This window comes from Leptinotarsa decemlineata, unplaced genomic scaffold, assembly GCF_025532065.1.
Source record: "Leptinotarsa decemlineata unplaced genomic scaffold, Ldec_3_MD MMD2_tig00026328_RagTag_RagTag, whole genome shotgun sequence".
NCBI lineage: Eukaryota > Metazoa > Arthropoda > Insecta > Coleoptera > Chrysomelidae > Leptinotarsa > Leptinotarsa decemlineata.
In genome coordinates this window covers 36,963,511-36,984,189 of record NW_027412688.1, presented here as the reverse complement: position 1 = coordinate 36,984,189, position 20,679 = coordinate 36,963,511, and the positions used below count along the sequence as shown (strand labels likewise).

The following is a 20,679-nucleotide window of genomic DNA, read 5'->3' as shown; positions in this document are numbered from 1 at the left end:
AAGTTTGTGTATCTGTGACAATGTGGATATGCTATTTGAAAACCGGTGAGTAAACTAATAATTGAGTTCGCAACCCTTCCTTGAATAGTGCAAATTGTCTGTATCGTTTAGATTCTGGAACCTGTGGTTGCATCCCAAGGAATGCTTTGAAAACGCCGAATTGACACTCTCACAGACAGCGGCGATAATTTCAGCAGATTATGGCGACCGTGATTTGGCAAAACAGACTGAATAAATGAGAACTAATTTGACAGATGTAGAGTCAACAAGATGGCCGTTATCAATTGTCCCAGTTCGGAAATCTCTGTTGGAAGACCCTATATAATACTATAGTCTAGTTCACCTGTACTTTTTTTTGGACCATTTTTAGTCCCTGTCCAATTTTGTAGTTCATGTTCAGAGATCAAAGCATCATAGAGGGGGTATTTATTGTTTGAATTAGAAATTTTGGAGCAACAGCTGTGCTTCGAACGGAACACCGTTAAAATCAGTACGTGAGCGTCTTTTCAGTCAGAGCGTTTTATAGTGTTTCATCGTAAAATAACAAGTGTTAATCTGTTAGTTTGTTTTGTGAAAAGAAAACTTATTTAAGTAAAAGTTTACTATGATATATTACATAAAATTTATAATCTTTCATTTAATAGAATTGAATATATAATAATAGTATATATTATATATAATAATTATTATAATATAATATATATATATATATATATATATATATATATATATATATATATATATATATATATATATATATATATATATATATATGGCTGCAAATTGATTGCAGCAATGTACAGCAAAAAAAAAGTATATCGTTGAACGAATCAAGATTTGATACTTTGCGCTGCAGTTGCCGGAAGCATGGTTTAAAATGCTCGCATCTGTGCAGAAACTGTTGCGATTCGAATGAGTGTTCTAATATCGAGATGAAAAGTACCCAAATTGACGACACGGATGATGTTTTTGCTGAGCAACTTGATCTTCAAGAAGAATCCGATAAAAATGTACAAGACGAAGGAGAAGAAGAAGAAGAAGAAGAACAACAACAAGATCAACAACCAGGGCCGCAAAGTAAAAGAGCGATAATTAATTAAATTAAAACAATGTTTTATTTCATTATCTTATGTATAATGTATGGTTACTTGCATCTTTGTTAAATAAACATTTTGTTTGAAGCTTTATTTGTTCAATTTGCCACTATAAAACCTTGATAATCAATTCAAAGCATCCTAAATATTCTATAATAAAAAATTTTCAACTGTATTTTAGTTTAAAAACCGTTTAATTACATAATATGAAACAAATCACGAAAAAAAGCACAATTTTTCAGTTTTTGCATTTTAAACGATTTTTTTTGCTTAAAGTAGTATATTTCAATTTTTTCATGTGAAAGCTGATGTAATTACGAAAAAAATGAGCCATGTAAAAGTTGTCTAGGCCAAAAAAAAACCTTTTTGACTAACTTGAAAAAATGCTTTTTTTTTCGAAAAACGCGAATTTCTCAGAAACTAATTAACTTATCGCAAAAAAAAAAATTATACTCATTTGTGATGAGAAATAGTACAATTGCTCGAATTTTCATAGTGATACGCTTTGTTTTCGTGAAATGAAAAGTAAAAAACGAAAAAAGTGGTTTTTGCGTTTTACTAGAAAATTTTGAGGTTATGTGAAAAAAGTATAGATACAAAAGTTATAGATTTTTTTATTATTCACAACTTTTCTATTCAACTTTTTTCTCTAAAATAATTATTTTGGCCGCAAACCGCGAAAAACCGGTTTGCGGCGGATTATTGTTTATTGATGTATCCCAACATTACATGAATTTTTTCATTCCTTAATATTTACATTTGATATGTTTAAATAATTTTTGTTGTTTTTATGTCAGATTTCAGGGCTGTGTAAAAATTATAAATAATCGAGATACAGTTTTGTGAGTCGGGACTTTTTTTACGGAAATTCATTGATCTTTTCAAATCTTTTTTCAAATTTCCAAAATTTTTAAAATTTTCCGAGATATTAAGAAAAAACTAAAGCCCCCCATTTTTTTTCACTTAATTGTTTATAACTTTTGTAATTTTTATCGGCGCGTTTTCGGACCTTTCCTTAAACTTCCTAGGCAAAAATACGAATCGAATGACACCTTGGTCGTAATTTTTGGACAGGACTGAAAAACGTCACCAAAAAGAGCTAATTCGAGTACATGTGAACCAGACTACTAGATGGTGAGATTCCTCAAACATTTCCCCAAGAAAATCCTTTCTTGAAAATAATACCATAACTCGCACTCACAACCCTGTACATTGTAACCGTTTTTGTAGCGTTTTTTGCCAAGCCAGTAAAATCTCCAGTTCGATCAGAGCTCTCAAATACGCCAGTTGTTTACCATGTTCGAATCCCAGTCCACGAATCCGACATAATGAAAATAGTTCCCGACGAACACCTGGAACGCCAAACCTGCGATGTTTGCCACAAGTTCCTGACTGTGGCCCCGGTGAAAATATACCGAAACAAAAAAACAAAATGCGGCAGATGCTCCAAAGCAGACGACGACGGAAATATAATACCTCCAGTGACCGGCGCCTTCAAGTGCGTAAACCGATTCGACGGTTGCAGGAAGTTGTTGAAGATCGTTGACGTAGTCAACCACGAAAAACGCTGCCTCAGCCAAGCCCACCTCTGCCCTCTGTGCAAAAGCCCCAAGACCATCCCCACGTACATGATGATAAAACACTTCCAAGAGCACCACGAGAGCAACCTGCTGAAAAAGTCCTCCATCAGAGTGGCGATGAATCAACCTGACCGCAGGATCTTCCTACACAGGGTGAAAGACAACTTGTTCTTCGTCGAGTACAACAACATGTCAGCAGAAATCCTGGAGCTAGATACGATCTACTTGGGGAGGAATGCCGAGAAAGTGACTTGCCGATTCACCGTGTACTTCGGAGATGACGTCTGTAAAATGGAAACCATTCCAATGAAGTGTACGGATTACGGGAAACCAAACGCCACCACCTGTAAGTTTCGGGCTCCTTTAGGCTCGCCCCAGTACGCCTTCGTCCAGATCCGGATAGACTTGGGAGTCATCGAGACGTATTTCGCCACACAACTCCTGGAAACGCCCCTAACAGAGGTCTGCTTACCCAGAACCCTCTGTCTGTACGACGCCAATAGCTCCAGGCTTTCAGTGGGCCCAGACAGAACCTCCTTGGTGATGGAGGACTGGCGAAAACCCTTAAATTCGCCAGCGAAGAAAATAAAGTTGGGCTCCACTGAGTACATCATGTTCTGCTTTACGTGCTTGACAACAGTGAGAGTAGGAAGCGCGTATTTCATCGAGACAGACCCTCTGACTTTCCACATCATCTGTGATGGGTGTAGGGTGCACTTCACTCACGAAGCGCCAGACTCTGACCTGGCTAGTTCAGCAGAAGTGTTTCCCGAGCTCAAGATGGCCAACTTTGCGTACTCGTGCGTGTGGAAGGGACGCGGGTGTGAGGCGTACATTGTGGAAGGCGTCCTCGAAGAGCACGAGCTTGTCTGCCCCCACCAGAAACCGCAAAGATGTCCCTCGATGGAGTGCTACTTCGTAGGATCCCTTATTGAGGTGGAGAAGCATTTCACGCAGGGGCACTTCGACGAACGGTTGATTATAAGGAGGTGCTCGATTGGGTTCGACGGTGAGGAAGACTGTGGAATCTGCCACATGTGGGGTTACTATGGATTCATATCTATAAAGGTCGCGCCTTACGGGGAAGATTTCTTCGTGATATCGATTGTTCGGAGGAGAACTCTGGAAAACTTCGGCCAGCCTAACTCGGAGTTGATAGTGCTCGAGCTTGAGAGCTGTACTGTCAGTATGGTGACGGTCAGCAAACCTGTTATGATAAAGGCGGGAACGAGTGTTCAAATTTGGAGTTTCTTCAGCAATGACTAGGCTAAGTGTTGCGTTCCGACAACCCTTGGTGTCATCTGAGGGGCTCTTATTTTTATCCTTGTTGTGTGTATACGTGAGTTCCAGAACTCACATTTGATTGAAGGTTCCAATTTTTATTGATGATATCGAGAACTGTGAATATTTGTACAAATTGGAAAATGTTGTGAATGTGCTTATGACATCTGCCTGAATAAGGTATTGTTCTGATTGTATTTGTCACTTCTACAAAGTGTTAAAATATTAATAAAATATTTTATTCCCGATTTGAATGTGACAATTTATTTTCTTTTTTTTTAATCCAATTGAAGAGTTAGGGTTTTTTATTTTAAAACATCAATAATTCATAATAATTAAGTTTTTAACGATTTTCAACGATATCGAGAAAAATGAAAATTGACAAAAATTGTCATCGATGACTATATCAACAAATCATAAACCGCTGAACTGCGTTCAATGAAGAATCATTGAAAATTTATCTGATGCACATGCACTTCTTAACTTTTATATTTTTCCATTATTTCAATCCTTTCCGCTCTCATTTTTTTTCAATATCAACCTAATATTTTAAACAACCTTTGAACTTATCATTTACATTTTTATCTTTGCAAACCTTTTCAAGACTTGCAATATTGTTGAAGGATTTGAACATATACCTAGATAGATAGATAGATAAATAGATAGATTTATAAAAGCTTTCAATTTAAACGATTGATAAAACTCAAGCCATAAAATTGATTACATTAACAATACAAATATCACTCAATATTAATATAAATAAAAGCACGTGGCATAGGTAAATACAATAAGTATATGAAAATGACAGGAACAAATAAGTAAACATATATATATTTCGGTGTATCAAGGTAAATGGTTGTAGAATTTAATTGATGCGTAATGCGGCTCATGCTCTGTGTTTTTCAATCTATGTTTAGGAACAATATGAATCCATATTTTAGCAGAGGATAAACAGTCCCATAATGAGCCGTTTTCAGTGCATCGATTTTCAAGTTGCATATCACTTATTTGCTAGTTTTTTGCAAGATAGTCAGTTTATCATCTCTATAAATTCCTAACAGTATCTAGACAATATCTAGACTTTCACTACTGAGCTGAAAATACTCCGGAATTGAAATATTCATGTGAACAGTTTTAAACAAAATGCAGTCTGTTTTAGATGTGTTTAACAACGACTTGTTGGTAATGAAATATGTGGATGCTATAGAAATGCTATTTGAAATAGCACTAAAGTTGTGAGCATAGCTCACAACTTTAGTACTTGATTTTTTGTAAATTTCAGAAAACTCATTTATGTATATAATAAATAGTAAAGGTCCAAGTACTCTTCCCTGTGGTACGCCTTTTTCTATTTCAGTGAAGTCTAAGAAAAAATCATTATTTCGTTGCCTAATATGTACTTTTTGCTTCCTGTTACTCAAATACGATTTCAAGAGATCCAAGGCATTTCCTCTTATTCCGTAATAGAAAAGCTTTCGAAGTAAAATGGAATGATCAACCCAGTCGAACGCTTTACTGAGGTCCAGGAAGACGCCACAGGCACAAGAGTTTTGTTCAATCAAATATTGAATTTCATCCACAAACTTGCACAAGGCTGTTTCGGTACTTCTCCTTTGAGAAAACCATGTTGGAAATCATTGAACAAACCATGTGCCACAAAAAAATTCATAATTCTCATTGATATAATAACTTGGAGAAAGCTGTTAACAAACTTATTGGTCTGTAATTATTCATGTCATTTTGTTCAACTTTTTTACACGCTTTATATTAGCTTCACTTGTATGTATGATTGTTTGTATGTAACTCTCAAGATTGGGATCTGTATTGACAGAATTATCGGCATTATTGCTTGAACTATTCGCGGGCAGATGGCGCTGTTCGTAACCTAATTGATATTTCTTGATCTATTCGCGGGTAGATGGCGCTGTACGTAACTATCAATTATTGCTTAATCTATTTACGAACAGATGGCGCTGTACGTAACTATCAATTATTGCAATCAAATCAAATCAAAATGGTCTTTATTGTTGAAGATGAAATCTCATTGACAAAGTGTTACTATTCTAAGAAATATAAGATACACAACTTGAAAGATATTGTCGAAGAAAAAATATTATTGTCAAAGTGTTATTATTTTAAATATAAGTTATACAAATTGAAAGTAATATTTGAACATTTGGTGATTTCAGTATTTTGGGGTGAAAAAGTAGTCAGAAAGTGATAATATATATATGCTACATATTGAAATAAATAATAATAATAATAATAATAATAATAATAATAATAGCCGAAGCCGATGCATGGGGTCTTCTTCAATAACATTGAAGACCTTGGCTTATCAAAGCGCCTGACGTTCGCTTTTCTCAGGTCGAGTGGGCTGAAGTCGGAAACTGAGGGGTTCATCATGGCTTGCCAAGATGGTGTCTTCAACACCTTAGTCTACCGCAGTCGCGTGATGGGTATAGAGGTTCCTGACACAAGGTGCAGGGCCTGCCGCGAGGCGCCCGAGACCCTAATGCACTTGCTATCAGCATGTCCAGCATATGCGGTCTCGGCCTATATCCATCGACATAACGCGGCCCTAAGAGTGCTATATTACCATCTACGGCACTCTTACGGTATTGACGAGACACCGGTGTTGCCCTACGCTCCGGGGGATATTGAATCCGTTGTGGGGAACGAGAAGTGCCGAATTTATTGGAACTATTCGTTCCCCACCCTCAGGCTCATAAAGCTAATAAGCCTGATGTAGTCCTTCTCGACCACCAGACCAAAACGATATTTGTCGTGGAGTTTTCAGCTCCTGGCGAGACGAATATCGTCAGAAAAGAGGAGGAAAAACGGATAAAATATCGAGATTTTCTCTTCGAACTCCGCAGACTCTATCCAGATCACTCTGTCAAGATGGTCGTTCTGATTATTGGAGTCCTTGGTGGAATGATGTCTTCTCTACTCTCGAATCTCAAAATCATACCGGCTTGCCGCACTAAGGCAGAAATCTTAGCCGCACAGATGCAGAAGGCTGTCATTCTTGGCTCACTGCGTTTGCTCAGGGCACATGATTCTCGGACCCAATGATCACTTACCCCACGGTGTGGGGAGTGGTCATTGGTTGATTATGCTGGCGCGCCCTCCCGAATGTATCGGGGCTTCGGGGGATAGGGCCTGACCAGCGCACACTACGGTGGATAATAATAATAATAATGAATATTCTCATGCAACACATAAATGTAAGTATGAGAATATAAAAACTATAAAGCATTATAATATTAAAGTGAATGGATAGAAAATAACAGTTAGAATCAACTTCGCTTGAGCTATTTGCAGGCAGATGGCGCTCGTAACCTCCTTGATAGGTTGTTCAAAAGAAAATCAAAATAAAAAACATATTTTAAGATTTATAAGTGTTAGCGATATTTTGTACTACAGATGAAATAGTTAAATATTTTCAATTACCCGTGATTCAGTACAGAAAAAAGTTTTGAACGAAACGAAAGATACATTTTAAAATCTAATTCGATTATTTGAAAGCAAACCAGAATATGGATTTCAACAATGAAAACCTTATAGTAAATTTTACACCTAAAAAATTCAGTTACTCAAATATTTCAAAAAATCGAAAAATTAGAATTAAGGTGCTTGACATACATATCAAATCAAAAGATTGATTTTAAAAAAAATTATTCACTGAAAAAAAATATTTCAGTCCATTAATATTTTGAATGAAATTTCAAATCAAAACATCAAGACTGAATGGTTTTTTGAAATTATTACTGCAAATTTTCTGTTTACTTCGAAACAAATTTTACAACTGTCCGCCCTCTGTTGGAGACTTACTACATCTCATTATTACTATAGAATTTAAGATCTCAAACCAATGCTCAAACTTTATTATGTTGTTTGAGAGGAATTTTACGTGTTTTTTAGTTTTTTTAACTATATTTATTATATATGGGGATGACTACGGCCAGTTTCATTTGATCTGGATTTTATTTTTGAGTTTATAGCTGGATTGGATTATTTCTTCTTCACTCACTGGATAAAGAAATATCGAGTTGTGGTTTCTTTTGCTAGGGGTAGGATTTTCCCTGTTGAAAACTCCCGATAGCTGGTACAGAGTTTACAAAATGGACATTTAAATCATTCGCTAGATTCATTCCGTTCCCATGAGTACTAGGTAAAACAATCTTGCTATTTCCTGCCTTGTTGTTGAGGGTGTTTATCACATTCCAGGTGGTTCTTGATTTGTTGTCACTTTCTTCAATCATATTTTTGAAATAGTCACTTTTTGATTGATTCCAAAGTAGTCTGTATGATTCCCTGTATTCATTGTATATATTTTTGAATTGTTCATTACCAATAGCCATTACTTGCAAGGTGCTTACTTTTTCTTTCATCTTTCTGATTTCTTCATTCAACATCCACTTTTTGTTTTTCATTGGATTCTTTTTTATTTTTTTGGTTGGAAAGGAAGAGTTGAAAAGCTCAGTAAAATCTCTTTACTACAAAAATTAGCCATGAAACTCAGAGCATAGCAGTTTTTTTTTCAATTTAATACATAAGGTATCAATATGAGGAGTCCATGTGAGTTTTTAGTCCAAGGTGACGCCTAACATTTTTGTAGAAGTACAATATTTAATTGGCAGATCCCCATTTTCATGGATAACAGAATGTTCGGGCCAGTTACTGATTGTGAACTTCATCATCACAGTTTAAGATGTATTGAGTGTTAAGTGATTTTTTTCTGCCCATATGTTCACTTGTTTATGTACATCCTGGGTGCTTTCCTGTAGGGTTGTTACATCAATTTCCTTCACTACGAAATTTGTGTCATCTGCATACGCTACTGTGTGAATAGTTGACAATCCTTGAAAATATTTCATCAGGTCATTTGCATATATCAAAAATAGTATAGGTCCAAGGATTGATCCCTGTGGGACACCCCGCCTAATGGTTGCCAACTGACTGAGAGTGTTTCCAACACTGACACGTTGCCCTCTATTTTCCAGGTAGGATTTCATTAAATCTAGGGCAACTCCTCTTACACCATATCTTTCCAATTTCCCTAATAGCAGGTCATGATTTACGCAATCGAAAGCTCTGGAGAAGTCTATGAACAATCAGCAAATATGAAATTTACCATCAACCACATGCTCATTGAACTCATAAAGTGCTGTTTCTGTACTTTGGTTCTTGGTGAAACCGCGTGTTGGTTTTCTGAAAGACAAAGACGCCTGAAAGTAAAAATGCGAAACAAATGAACGGTAACCCTTCAACCGAAAAACCATCGCCTTCTCGATCCATGTCTCTGAACATTCAGTTCAATAAATCGTTTGTTCCTCTTTGAAGCGTAGATATCGCGGTGTTTGAATAGCATATCAAGTGGACCAAATTTTGCAGACAGTCTGAAAGGTGGCAAAAAGTATCATTCAGTTATCTCGTCTTTCCGATATTGTTTCCCATGTGTTCATTGGTATTTTGAACATTTGACTCCAATATCGGACAAAAATACGGGTGAACCCCCATACGCCGCCTCTGCTTTGCCAGGTTTCGCATGAAAAAAACTCACTCTTTATCGACGATCGTTTCTTTCACGTCCTTATCAGTCGCCCGATCGCCTACTTCGACCACAGTACCCTACCCAAAATGTTACTGATCCCTGACGAGTTTCTGGAATCATCCATCTGCGACTTTTGCTCAAAGTTCCTGACTGTGGATCCGATACGGATCTATCCAGACGAAAAGAGGAGATGCGGGAGATGTTACCAAGGGGATACGGACTGGGTATTCTGCGAGAAGGGCCTCTTCGCCGAACAGGGCCTCTTTAAATGCATCAACAGGTTCGACGGCTGCAGAAGACTGATGACCTTCACGGAGGTGGCCCAGCATGAACTGACCTGTGAAAGCTATTCGTACGATTGCCCCGAATGCCCCTCGACGTGTAATCTACCCACGTACATGATGATCCAGCACTACGAGAAAGAGCATCCAGATCTACTCCTCATTACTACCAGCACGTTCAAGATCGACACGACGCATGAGGCGTTCAAAGTTTACATCCGCAAAGTGAAGGACAACTTATTCTTCGTGGAGTACAATAAGCAGGAGCAGGACAATTTCACCCTGAACACTTTTTTCCTGGGGAAAGTGACGAGGAGATGCGGATTGAAATATATGACACAGAAGTTTACGCTCAGCAATAACAACTTCTTAGAGACAACAGAGACAACATCGGAGATGGTTAATCGCGCCTCAACGACTAAAGCATTGGAGTTCCAGGGGTTCAGAATAGACGATCCCCTGTTCCAGAGGAAAATGGACGTGTCGGTGACGGTACACCTGGATTTAGATAATCTGGAAATTTTTCTAGCGAAGCAAGGCCTGGGACTAAATTCGCCGATGAAAGAATGGAAGAGTTTTGCCGGAGTCAAGATTTTAGATAATTATTGAATATTTTGGGTTTTAGACAGGTAAAATTGAATTATGTGAGTCTGTATCGACGTTTCGAACAACTGTTTGCTCTTCTTCACAATAAAGTTAGAATTGGAAATGAAAAATCGGTATGATAGGTTACAGTTTCAAATATTTTATAGGTTATAATTTTCTTCGTACCTTTCCTAGTTGTAGCTTTGACATGTATAAATATATACTTAATGCGTTGGGAGAAACGTTTTTATTGGCGTGATATGCCCAATAACAACATTTTCATTAGTGTAATTCGAAACGAGTGTTTCTTTTACTTTCTTCTACTCTTTGGAGTTTATTGACACTCGAATTTTTGATCTGACGGCTTTCGTAACCCCTCGATTTTTCCATCAATATCGAAAAACTGTTATTTCATTTCTGAACATATTATTCATTACTAATTCCTAAGTTCTTCACTGTAGATTTTGAATAATCCCAATTTAATAAACATATTTTAAAACAGATTTTTTAATAAGATTACCCAGAATTGTAAAATTCAGATCTGTATTTCTACTTATCTATGTAATTTCCTATTTGTTAATACCTTTTGTTCTACTTTGTTTTCTCATATCATATTTTATTTTGTCCGATTCCAAAATTTAAAAAATATTTGAGCCGTTTCATGTTAATATTAAAAAAATAAATGTGTTGAAAACAAGTATGACATAGCATTTTAGAAATGTATCATCAATGGTTATAAAATTTTAATATTTATTTTTTTTTATTTATTGATGCATTATTTCCTATTACAAAAAAGAAATATACTCTTGACATGAATAATTACTCTTTGAAGCAATTGAAAATCGAAGGACGATTCAACAACTACCTTAATGAATTTAACTTGATAACACTAGTGTTGCGACCGAAACCGAATTTCGGCAACGGTCTCAGTTTCGGCCGAAACCGAAACTTCCTTCAGAAGGATTATGTTTTGGGGAAAAAATAAAGAAAACGTTATTATAATCAGTAAGTCTTTATTGTTTTATATTTCAATTACAACGTTTGGAGTCTTCGACATTTTTATTTATTCATAATCAACACAACAAGCCCTTATTTAAGAAAAAATATTAATTGCACCTTGAAAATACTTAAAATAGGTGAGCTATTTATTTGAATATTACTGATGGTTCTTGAAAAATATTGAACATAAAATTACTTATTAAAGTTGTTACCTAGTATCACAATAGTAAGTACCTATTGTTTCTGTAATAAACAAAGTAAATCACAAAGTAAGTCACGACATGATTAGGCACGTGGACACGGCAAAATATCTTCGTCGCTTGTATGATATTTAACGCGCCGAATATGACCGATCACAGCGCGAGAACTCCCGAATGCAGTTTCGGTTTCGGTCGTAGTTTCGACAGGTTTGCCGCCGAAACCGAAACTAAACCGAAAGCCGTTTTTTTGCCGAAACTCGACCGAAACCGAACTTTCAGTCGGACACTAGATAACACCTTCTCAACATGGATTTAAAGTGGAATTTTCCATTACGTTTGCATAAGAAAAGTTGGAAAAACTAAGTTTCATCTCTCTGACAGGAAACTACTGAAGAAAGTGAATAATCTGTTTTAAATGGAAAGGAGGAGTATATTTTATGGCCATGATCTAGCATTGCTCTTTTCTATTGACAACTGTTTAGATTAAAGATATTCTACTCTTTGTGAACATAGTGATTCGTTAATCACAATCTCACGGTACTGGAATATTAGACATATCCACATTATCCACCTAAAAAAATGAAACCCCACTAAGTACCTACAAGTCGACAAGTGACTGACTAACCTCGGAAAATCCGACTCAAATACGGGATGTGTAATTTAAAAGGGGAATTCCCCTTTCCCCGACTGAAATATTTTCAGTCAAGTTTTTTTCAGTATGACAAGCTTTCGTTTCAGTAAAGTCCGCGCAGAATGTTTCTCGTACCGATCAACATACAGGAAAACCTAACCTGTGACTTCTGCCACAAATTCCTAACTGTAGGACCGGTGAAAGTGTATCCAGATAAGAAAATGAAATGCGGTAGGTGTCCGCAGAGCACAAACGACGGGGGTACCATATCCATTTACAGCCAAATTGCCCAGCTAGGCGTTTTCAAGTGCTTCAACAGGTTCGATGGATGCAACAATCTTTTGGGCTACCACGAAGTAAGGGATCACGAAGAAAATTGCGAAAGCAGGGCGTATCTGTGTCCCGAGTGTCCGGAAACTGTGAACGTTCCTACGTTTTTAATGATTAAACACTTCCAGGATAACCACGATAAGCGCTTTTTGCAAAAAAGCTGCTTCGAGCTAAATCTTGACGGTTTACATCAAACTGAAACATATCTGCACGGAATTGAGGATAATTTGTTCTTCGTTGAGTGCAGAAACAATTCCTCAGAGTCATTTTACTTGAGAACGGTGTTACTTGGGGATCAAAACAGGGCAGAAACAGTCACACAGCAGTTTGCAGTTCGATATGACAACTTGCTCAAGGAAATAGTAACAGAAAGAAAACCCTGCGATTCAGCCAGTTCAGAAATTTCAGTGGGCTTCCAGATATCTAAACAAGCTCTGTACAGCCACCAGCAAGTCATCATAGAATTTCAACTGGATCTCACAGGCTCTCTTGCATTAGTGCCCTTGCCATCCACTTTCACTGAGGAATCCCAACAACCACTGGATCTGGACTCCATCCTGGCCCCCCGGAAGATAAAACTAAGCAACCGTTTCCAGGACAATCACCCGAACTACTCCGTGAATACAAACGGCATCAGCATTACCAGGGCCCTAGAGGGGGCAGAGCCCTTGGAAATCCTCCCCCACTGCTATAACTGTTCGCATCCATTTACTCCCGGAGAAAGCTATGTGAAACTAGACAGCAACAAGTACCAGTGGGTGTGTTGGAGATGTGAAGAATACTGTAGAAAAAAGAACCCAGACCTGAAGTTTCTCAGCTACGAAGAAATAAGTCCTGACTGTTTGGAAGGAAGTTCGTTATTTTCATGTACGTGGCGTTGCGAAAAAAAAGGTTTTTATGATAAGATACTTAATCATGAGAGGTACTGCTCAAAGATTCCAAAGCAAGCATGTCCTATAAAAAACTGCCAAATGAGAGGGACAATTGACAGATTAAGGCCACATTTCGAAGAGTTTCACCCAGAGTTTCGTATCAAGTTTGGTTCCCTTGTGAAAATTGAATGTCCCGCCACATTCCCTAATGTAGAAAGGTGGTTCGTTTGGTTCAGAGGGTGTTTTGTGCCGTTGGTGATAATTTGGGAAGATTCCTGTAGATGTACAGTTGAAATTCATAAATCTGCAAAAGTTTGTGATAAATTCAACGGGGGTGCTCTAATATTCCCTAATAAGTATAGTTCGTATTTGTGCGTTGCCACTACTGAAAACGTCTGTGTGGTTAAAAAATGTTTTAATTTTTTTTTCATTAAATTGTTCATTATGAAATGAGATAACTTTTCTGACTTCTACTTGCAAATGGATGATTCAACGGTGAAGGCATTGAAAATTGCTTTTTCATGGAAATTAGAAGAAATCGGAAAGGAAGAACAAATTATCTGTTCCCATTTTCGAACATTATTATTGGATTGACGACTTGAAGCAAGGCCAATCTAAAACAAATTCTGCTCCCAACAGACATTAAATAAGGTAAATAAGCAGATGGACTTTCCTACTTCCTATTTTTATTTAAAAAAACTCTGATCTAATATTTCCCTGAACTATTTTCATCAATTTTTTTTCCTTTCTAAAAAGCATCCCACTCATAAGTATTATTGGAGAATTAGAACATCGACATCTGCAAAAACTACTGTATTAGGAATAAAATACAATAATAAACGTTGATTATCTGATAAATTTATGTGATGTCAATATGTTTTGTTGCATTTTATAAATTCTGTATTTCTATTCTTCAGACTATAGGAGTTGTAAAAGTTACTAATCTGGATATTTCTGTAAAAACTATTCGTTTGTATCTATCAATTATTTTTACTAACGGAGAATGTTTTGTTTTTTCAAATCAGATACTGTGAATCAGGGAGGAGTTATTATGCCTTTGTGAAACCATTGCAATGAAGAAAAGAGCCCAAAAATGTGTAGATCATGCAAAGAAGTTTCAGATACAAACTAGAAGAAAAAGCAGAATCTATCAGTCGTAGATGAAACACCAGATATAAAAACCTGCGGATCATGGCTGTCAAACCCAGAAAATAGCTTTAACGCAGCTACATCAGGATTATTGAACATTTTATGTTATTCATTCCAGTTCTCTCACAATTTAGGAAAATTTTGAACCTTGTGTTTTAATTTATTTCGACTCTTTTGTTCTCCATTTCACAAATCTCGAGTGTCATTTTCCCTGTTACTGCTTACATATTTATATATTTTTTATCAAGAGAAATAAATATGAAATTTTCTCAAAGCAGTTTATACATCAGAGCCTTCCGCAAGAAAAAATTAACTTTCATTTTCTATATACAACATACCAGAGATATTTACATTATTTGTCTAACATACACCTTGATTATTTGCAAATTACTATGGAAATTAATGAATAAATAATTTTTCCCACGCACCCAGATCGTAAACACTATTCTTGGTATACGTTTCGTCAACGAAGTTTGCATCATCGGGAAATAATTATTGTAATCGCCTCAACATCATTCACAATTACCATTATTCAAAAAGAAAAACTCACCCTTTTCTCTGAAAAGTTGTGTATACTGTTCCAGATGATTTTCTTTCAACCAAATTTCGATTTCGTGGAAATTCGATGGAAAACACTCCTCCCAAAACGGGAATAACAAAGAAACTGAATAATAACAAAACGCAAAAGCCAATAGAATTACCGCTAACGCTTTGGCACAACGCGTCATGCTACACAAACCACTCAGTTTACATTTTTTGAATAATTACAGCTTAATTTTAGAACAATTTGACGTCCAAACATGAGCCAGTGGGCCATGATTGTTTATTTATTTCGGTGCGGTTTGAAGAAAGTTACGCCATCTATCGTTTTTTGTTTAGACTATGTAAGATCAATAATGATGATACATTCATAGACTAGGTTCATTTAGGTGGAGTTGATAGACTTGACTGAGATCGATTCGATTTCCTCGATATGACTGAATAAAGTCACTTAAGTCAATTTCAATCAAATAAATCAATCTTATGGTAGGATTGTCAAAGGGAGTCTACTGTTTTGACATCTATCTACATTATTAGAACGTCAAACTCAAGGATATCATTGATTATTGCCATAAATAACTCCACCTCTCGAGTTTTGGAATATAAGTAAGTTGAATATTTTATTGTTCAACGTTAAAGTTTTTACTTGGGAAATATATCCTAAAAAACTAATTAGACATGATGTGTAAGATTTCACGGCCGGTATCTAACAAATTGTCGGATGTTTCCGGGTTTATTGGCCATGGTCTGCAGATTTTTATACCTGCTGGTCTGCTACTACGGCAGACAGCAAAGGCTACGCGGAAACGATCGAAGTGATCTACTTTGTTCTGATGCACAAACTGAAATGGTCCTGGTTGTTCATGAACATGATAGTAGCGGTTAGTTATGGAACGTATATTTTGGTTAGTTTTGGACACAGAACTATAATATAGTTCTGTGGTTTTGGACCATAATCTGAAACTTGTCTCCAATTGTCAGTGTCAGCTGTCACATTGATAGATTCAAAATCAAACAACAACAACAAATCGAATTAATTTTGATATATCAAAGTTAAATATATTTATTGAAGAAAAAATGATACGAGGAGAACAGAAAATCATTTCTGAAAAAGAACAACAGTCCTCCTTTGTTGCATTCGCACAAATGGAAGACTTGCTGGACAAATTGAAACTGCTTAATTATGAATCTGAATTTTTGAGGGACCTTAAAATAAAGCCAATACACAAGTAATAGTTTGTTGTAATTTGGGTCGGTTTGAATTGGTATTGTTTTTTCTTTTTGTTATTTAATTGTGCAATCTGTAGTATTTTTCATTTATATATTGAATTTTGCTCAAATATTATTATAAGACATATTTCAGGTACTATTTTGTAGTGATCAAAAACCCAGGGGAACAATTTTACCTTTTTTCGCTATTGGCAGCATGGCTTGCCAGAAAAAGCGGAAAGAATTTTCCACAACCTCAGGAATTTGACGATCCAAATGAAACCATAGAAAAAATATTAAAACAGGTCAAAGATAATGTAATTATTGGCTATAGGTTTTTTGCCACACAAAAACTATATTCATCCTTTCATTTACAGGGAATGGCTGTTGATTTTCCTCCGAGTAAATTGAAACAAGGTGTAGGAGAACAAGTGGTTCAAGTTCTGGATAATCTAGCCAACTTGGCAATTAAACATAATAATATTCTTTTGAAAAAGTGAGTCGAGGTAAGGTAGAAAGTGCCAATTTCGAGTGATGAAGCTTTTAGGCCCAAACCACCGGAGGAGAAAGAAGAAGAAACTGAAGTTTTCCAAGACGAATCAGAAATAAACCTTGATCGCGTTGAAGAGGAGATGATGGCAGCTTATTCTGATGATTCGGATGAGGAGAACATCTTTCGGTTGGACGATCTCAAACCTATCAAGAGAGAGATTCAAGCGACTGAGCTGAAACCGAACATTGATGAAGAAGCCTGGAAGCTAGGTAATTCCTTTCCACTCATTCAATTCAAAGTTGAGAAATTCCGCTATACTTCTGAAATCGTATCTATAGGTACAATCAATTATTTTGCTTGTTGAGGTTTCTTGTAAAAAGGAGCTTGAAGGAAATTCAATATATCTATACTGATATTAATATCCTTCAATAATGATAAATTACTCATTCCTGTATTCTGTTATGAAAGATAATGTTTGAAAAGCATCTGGTCTGCGTCCTTTTATTTTCATCAGACTATATTACGCCTAGTTACTTTTGCAATTTTATCCACCATACTTGAGATTTTTCAACCAAATCACGTTTACCATTTCAGAAGTAGAAAGAGTCCTCCCACAACTCAAAGTTACCATAAAAAACGACAACAGGGACTGGAGATCCCACCTAGAGCAGATGAAGATCTACAAATCCAGTATCGACGAGTGCCTGGGCCCCACCAAGTCTCAGTTGGAGAGGCTGCACAAGGAAATCTCTGGAACCCTAGACAAAATAGGTAACAGAGAGAAGTACTTCAACAGGTAAGAGAGTATCGTAATGAGTTTCTGGTGGTTTTCAAAATGTTGTGATAGGGAGTTGGAAGGTGTCCTGGAACAATATCGCAGCCTGCAGGATCAGCTTTCGAAGCTGAAGGACTCGTACAAAAACGTCAGCAGTGGAGTTGCGGAACGTAATAGAGAGCTTTACAAATTGACCGACAGGCTGGAAACTGTCAAACAACAGATGGAAGAAAGAGGAAGCTCCATGACCGATGGAAGTAAGTTGAGAATTATATTAAATTTTCGATAATTCGATGTATATTGAACCACAACTTATAAAACCTTCAGATTAACACCTGATGATGCCAAATTGGTTGGTAACATGTGTGTCGAAAGGGGTCTGGTGTATAAATGATACATTGACCAGTAATGTTTTATAACCTTGCGGTTTTAGATTATATTCATGGCAATTTTTGCAAATTTTGATACATTCTCAGAAACTGTTAAATTGTTTTGATGGTTTACATTTTTACAAATATTGAACATTATTGGACAATAAAGAACAATTGTAATAAAATTGCCTTTTTGATAATTTAAAAAATATATTAAAAAATTGAAACCCTTGAGGCTGATCATGATGTTTTCAAAACATTGTTAAACAGTTCAAGAAAAATAGGAAAAGTAGCCTTTTTAATAAAATTACATGAAAAATTATGCTTTTCAGGTAGTTTCTGATATTTTTTTCATGGCTTGTAATTTTTTGTACTTTTTCTGATATTTCAAGTGAAAAGTTTTAAATTCGATTTTTTAACTCGGGCTTATGACTTTGATGTATTCAAACTATGAATCCTTACTTTTCGATTAGGAAGAATGAAAACTGGGCTTCTTCGTCTTTTGTTTTTTCTTGAAATTACCATTTTTAACTGTTTTTTTTATCTGGAGGAAACCTCGAATTTTGATCTAATTCTGATTTTTTTTCTAAGAATGGTAACCCCCCAAATTTGAAATTGTCTCTTGTTTATGAATTCATACTTTTTGAATATATTCAAATAGAAATTCTGATGTTAAGAGTAATGATTTGAACTTTCATAATCCTAACTTAAATCTAAAAAATCTGATTTTTTTCTAGGAGGTACGAATCTTATCTAGGAATTCAATCTTTCAAAATGAAAATTTTAGTTTTATCCCTTAAATTTAAAATTTCGTGTCTCAATTAGAATTTGGAATTTTTACAGCCAAGAATTTTATCTTTTATCTCAGAAATCCGAGTTTATTCCTAAGTGAGACCCAATATCAATTTTCATCTCAGAATTCCTATTTAAATTTGTTCCAGAAACACTATTGTAAGATTTTCATTATGCAGTTTTACAAAACCGTAACACGTGTTTTGCTTTGTAAAAGCTTTATCATACTGACTAAATTCTATTTAATTTGTGTTTGATATACGCTGTCTGTTCAAAAAATAAGGTGAATTTTCATTTTTCTCAAAAAAATGTTATTTATCTCTGTAACTATCTATCTTAATCTAAATTAAAGTTCTTAATAGTTCTTAATTCGGAATTTAGAAAATTAAATTATGAATTTTGACTTTGAATTGAATGGAAATGTTCCTCAAGTTGAAATAATGTATACGTAACTAGATAATCTATTTTAAAAAAGGGAAAATTATCTTTATAAATCAACTAAGGCAAAATATAAATTATAGTTCAATACCACCTCCACAAGCCACTTAAACAATAGTTGTTCTGTTATTTATTTATATAGAGGAAGATAGGTTACGTGCACAAAATGTCATATGTCACAGAATGTCTCGGAACTCGGAACATAAGTAAACAGAACAGCACTCCTCTGAAATATGTCATCTTTGTTTGTCCTTTATTAGCTATAACCGATGTTGCCAAATGGTGAAATAGAAACGAATCCCTTCAAATGTTGAATCCATTATTTCATTCCTCTTTTTTAAGTATTTAAATAATTTTTTAAAGAAAAAGGTTAAAATGATAAGTTTAAAATGCGTTGTTTTAGAGCTCTTTTATGAAAACTACTTGATTTTCGTCAGGAGGAACATTCCCCATATCTGGAAATTCTATTTTATTCTGTGACATGTTGTTAAAACAATTAAACCATCTTTCTAGCCCCCCTGGTGAATATCAAGAAAGCCGTCGCCAAAGTAAAGGCAGAAATAACCGAGATGGACGTCAGAATCGGTGTACTGGAGTGTGTGCTACTCCAGATGAAAATCAGCGAAGAGAAACAGATCGAGAACGAGTTTGGACAATCCATTTCGGTGTTTTAGACCAGTCACTTTTATTGTATTCATATTCTAGTCAAACACGTCGCATTTCGCGAAAGTTCTCTTGAATGTAGGAAATCAGTCAGGTTGGAACTATTTTTACATCGATTTTGAATAAAAAATTTCGGTATATTTCCAATGAGTTTTTTATTTCGAAGAATTGATGGAAGTTTCAGTCAAGGAAGTATAAAAAGGTATAAATAATTGGCCTTTAAATTCTAAACTTCTTGGAGCCTTTTTGATATATATATACTTCGTATGATCCTGCGATAAAGGTTCATAAAAATTTAATAATTTTTTAATTATGATTTTTTGTAATTATTGTAAAATGAAATATCTAAAAATTGTTGATAATTTTTCTTTCAATTGTTTTCGTCTAGAGATAGTTATGATTAAAGAAATTTTTTTTCTCAGTTTCAATTTTTAATTGTTTAAAATCGATTTATTTTATATTTCGATTGTTTATATAATTAGTAAAGAAATAATTTTGCTTTTAAAAATCATAATTTACACTTTTTAATAGTTTGTCAAAAAAAATGTATTTATTATTTAGTTGTTTATCAGTTTAACAATTTGTTATAAACAAATATTGACCAACGTTATATTTTTTTCTGAAGCAGAAAAAAAATTATAAAAACAGCTATATATAAAAAGCGCCATATTTTATTTTATTTATTAAAATATAAATTTTTTATGTCACTTTTTTATATATAGCTGTTTTAATAATTTTTTCTGATTCAGAAATACAATATAACATTGGTCAATATTTGTTTATAACAAATTGTTAAACTAATAAACAACTAAATAATAAATAATAAACTATTTATA

At 35.2% G+C, this 20,679-nt stretch overlaps 4 protein-coding genes across 5 annotated transcripts in view; 3 read left to right on the top strand and 1 right to left on the bottom strand.

Moving 5' to 3' along the window:
- The window catches only part of LOC111514736 (apoptosis-resistant E3 ubiquitin protein ligase 1), a 75,433-nt gene extending 60,014 nt beyond the window's left edge, over nt 1–15,419 (bottom strand). For both annotated transcript variants that reach the window (XM_074181950.1, XM_074181952.1), the window contains exon 1: nt 15,113–15,419. In XM_074181950.1, the coding sequence (XP_074038051.1) occupies nt 15,113–15,290 (178 nt within the window). In that variant the 5' untranslated portion in view covers nt 15,291–15,419. The remainder of the gene's footprint in view (nt 1–15,112) is intronic.
- Nucleotides 2,360–4,203, top strand: LOC141485432 (uncharacterized). Its single transcript, XM_074182143.1, has one exon. The coding sequence runs from the start codon at nt 2,423–2,425 to the stop codon at nt 3,938–3,940; it is 1,518 nt and encodes a 505-aa protein (XP_074038244.1). The 5' UTR covers nt 2,360–2,422; the 3' UTR covers nt 3,941–4,203.
- Nucleotides 12,163–14,836, top strand: LOC141485392 (uncharacterized). The gene is made up of 2 exons (XM_074181954.1): nt 12,163–14,064; nt 14,439–14,836. Exon 1 carries the CDS (start codon nt 12,334–12,336, stop codon nt 13,864–13,866), a length of 1,533 nt encoding a protein of 510 aa, XP_074038055.1. The 5' UTR covers nt 12,163–12,333; the 3' UTR covers nt 13,867–14,064; nt 14,439–14,836.
- A 659-nt stretch (nt 15,420–16,078) lies between the features above and the next one.
- IFT57 (Intraflagellar transport 57) lies at nt 16,079–19,990 on the top strand. The gene is made up of 7 exons (XM_074181955.1): nt 16,079–16,331; nt 16,466–16,628; nt 16,689–16,807; nt 16,859–17,073; nt 17,399–17,600; nt 17,652–17,836; nt 19,694–19,990. Exons 1-7 carry the CDS (start codon nt 16,180–16,182, stop codon nt 19,852–19,854), a joined length of 1,197 nt encoding a protein of 398 aa, XP_074038056.1. The 5' UTR covers nt 16,079–16,179; the 3' UTR covers nt 19,855–19,990.
- Nucleotides 19,991–20,679: the final 689 nt, after the last annotated feature.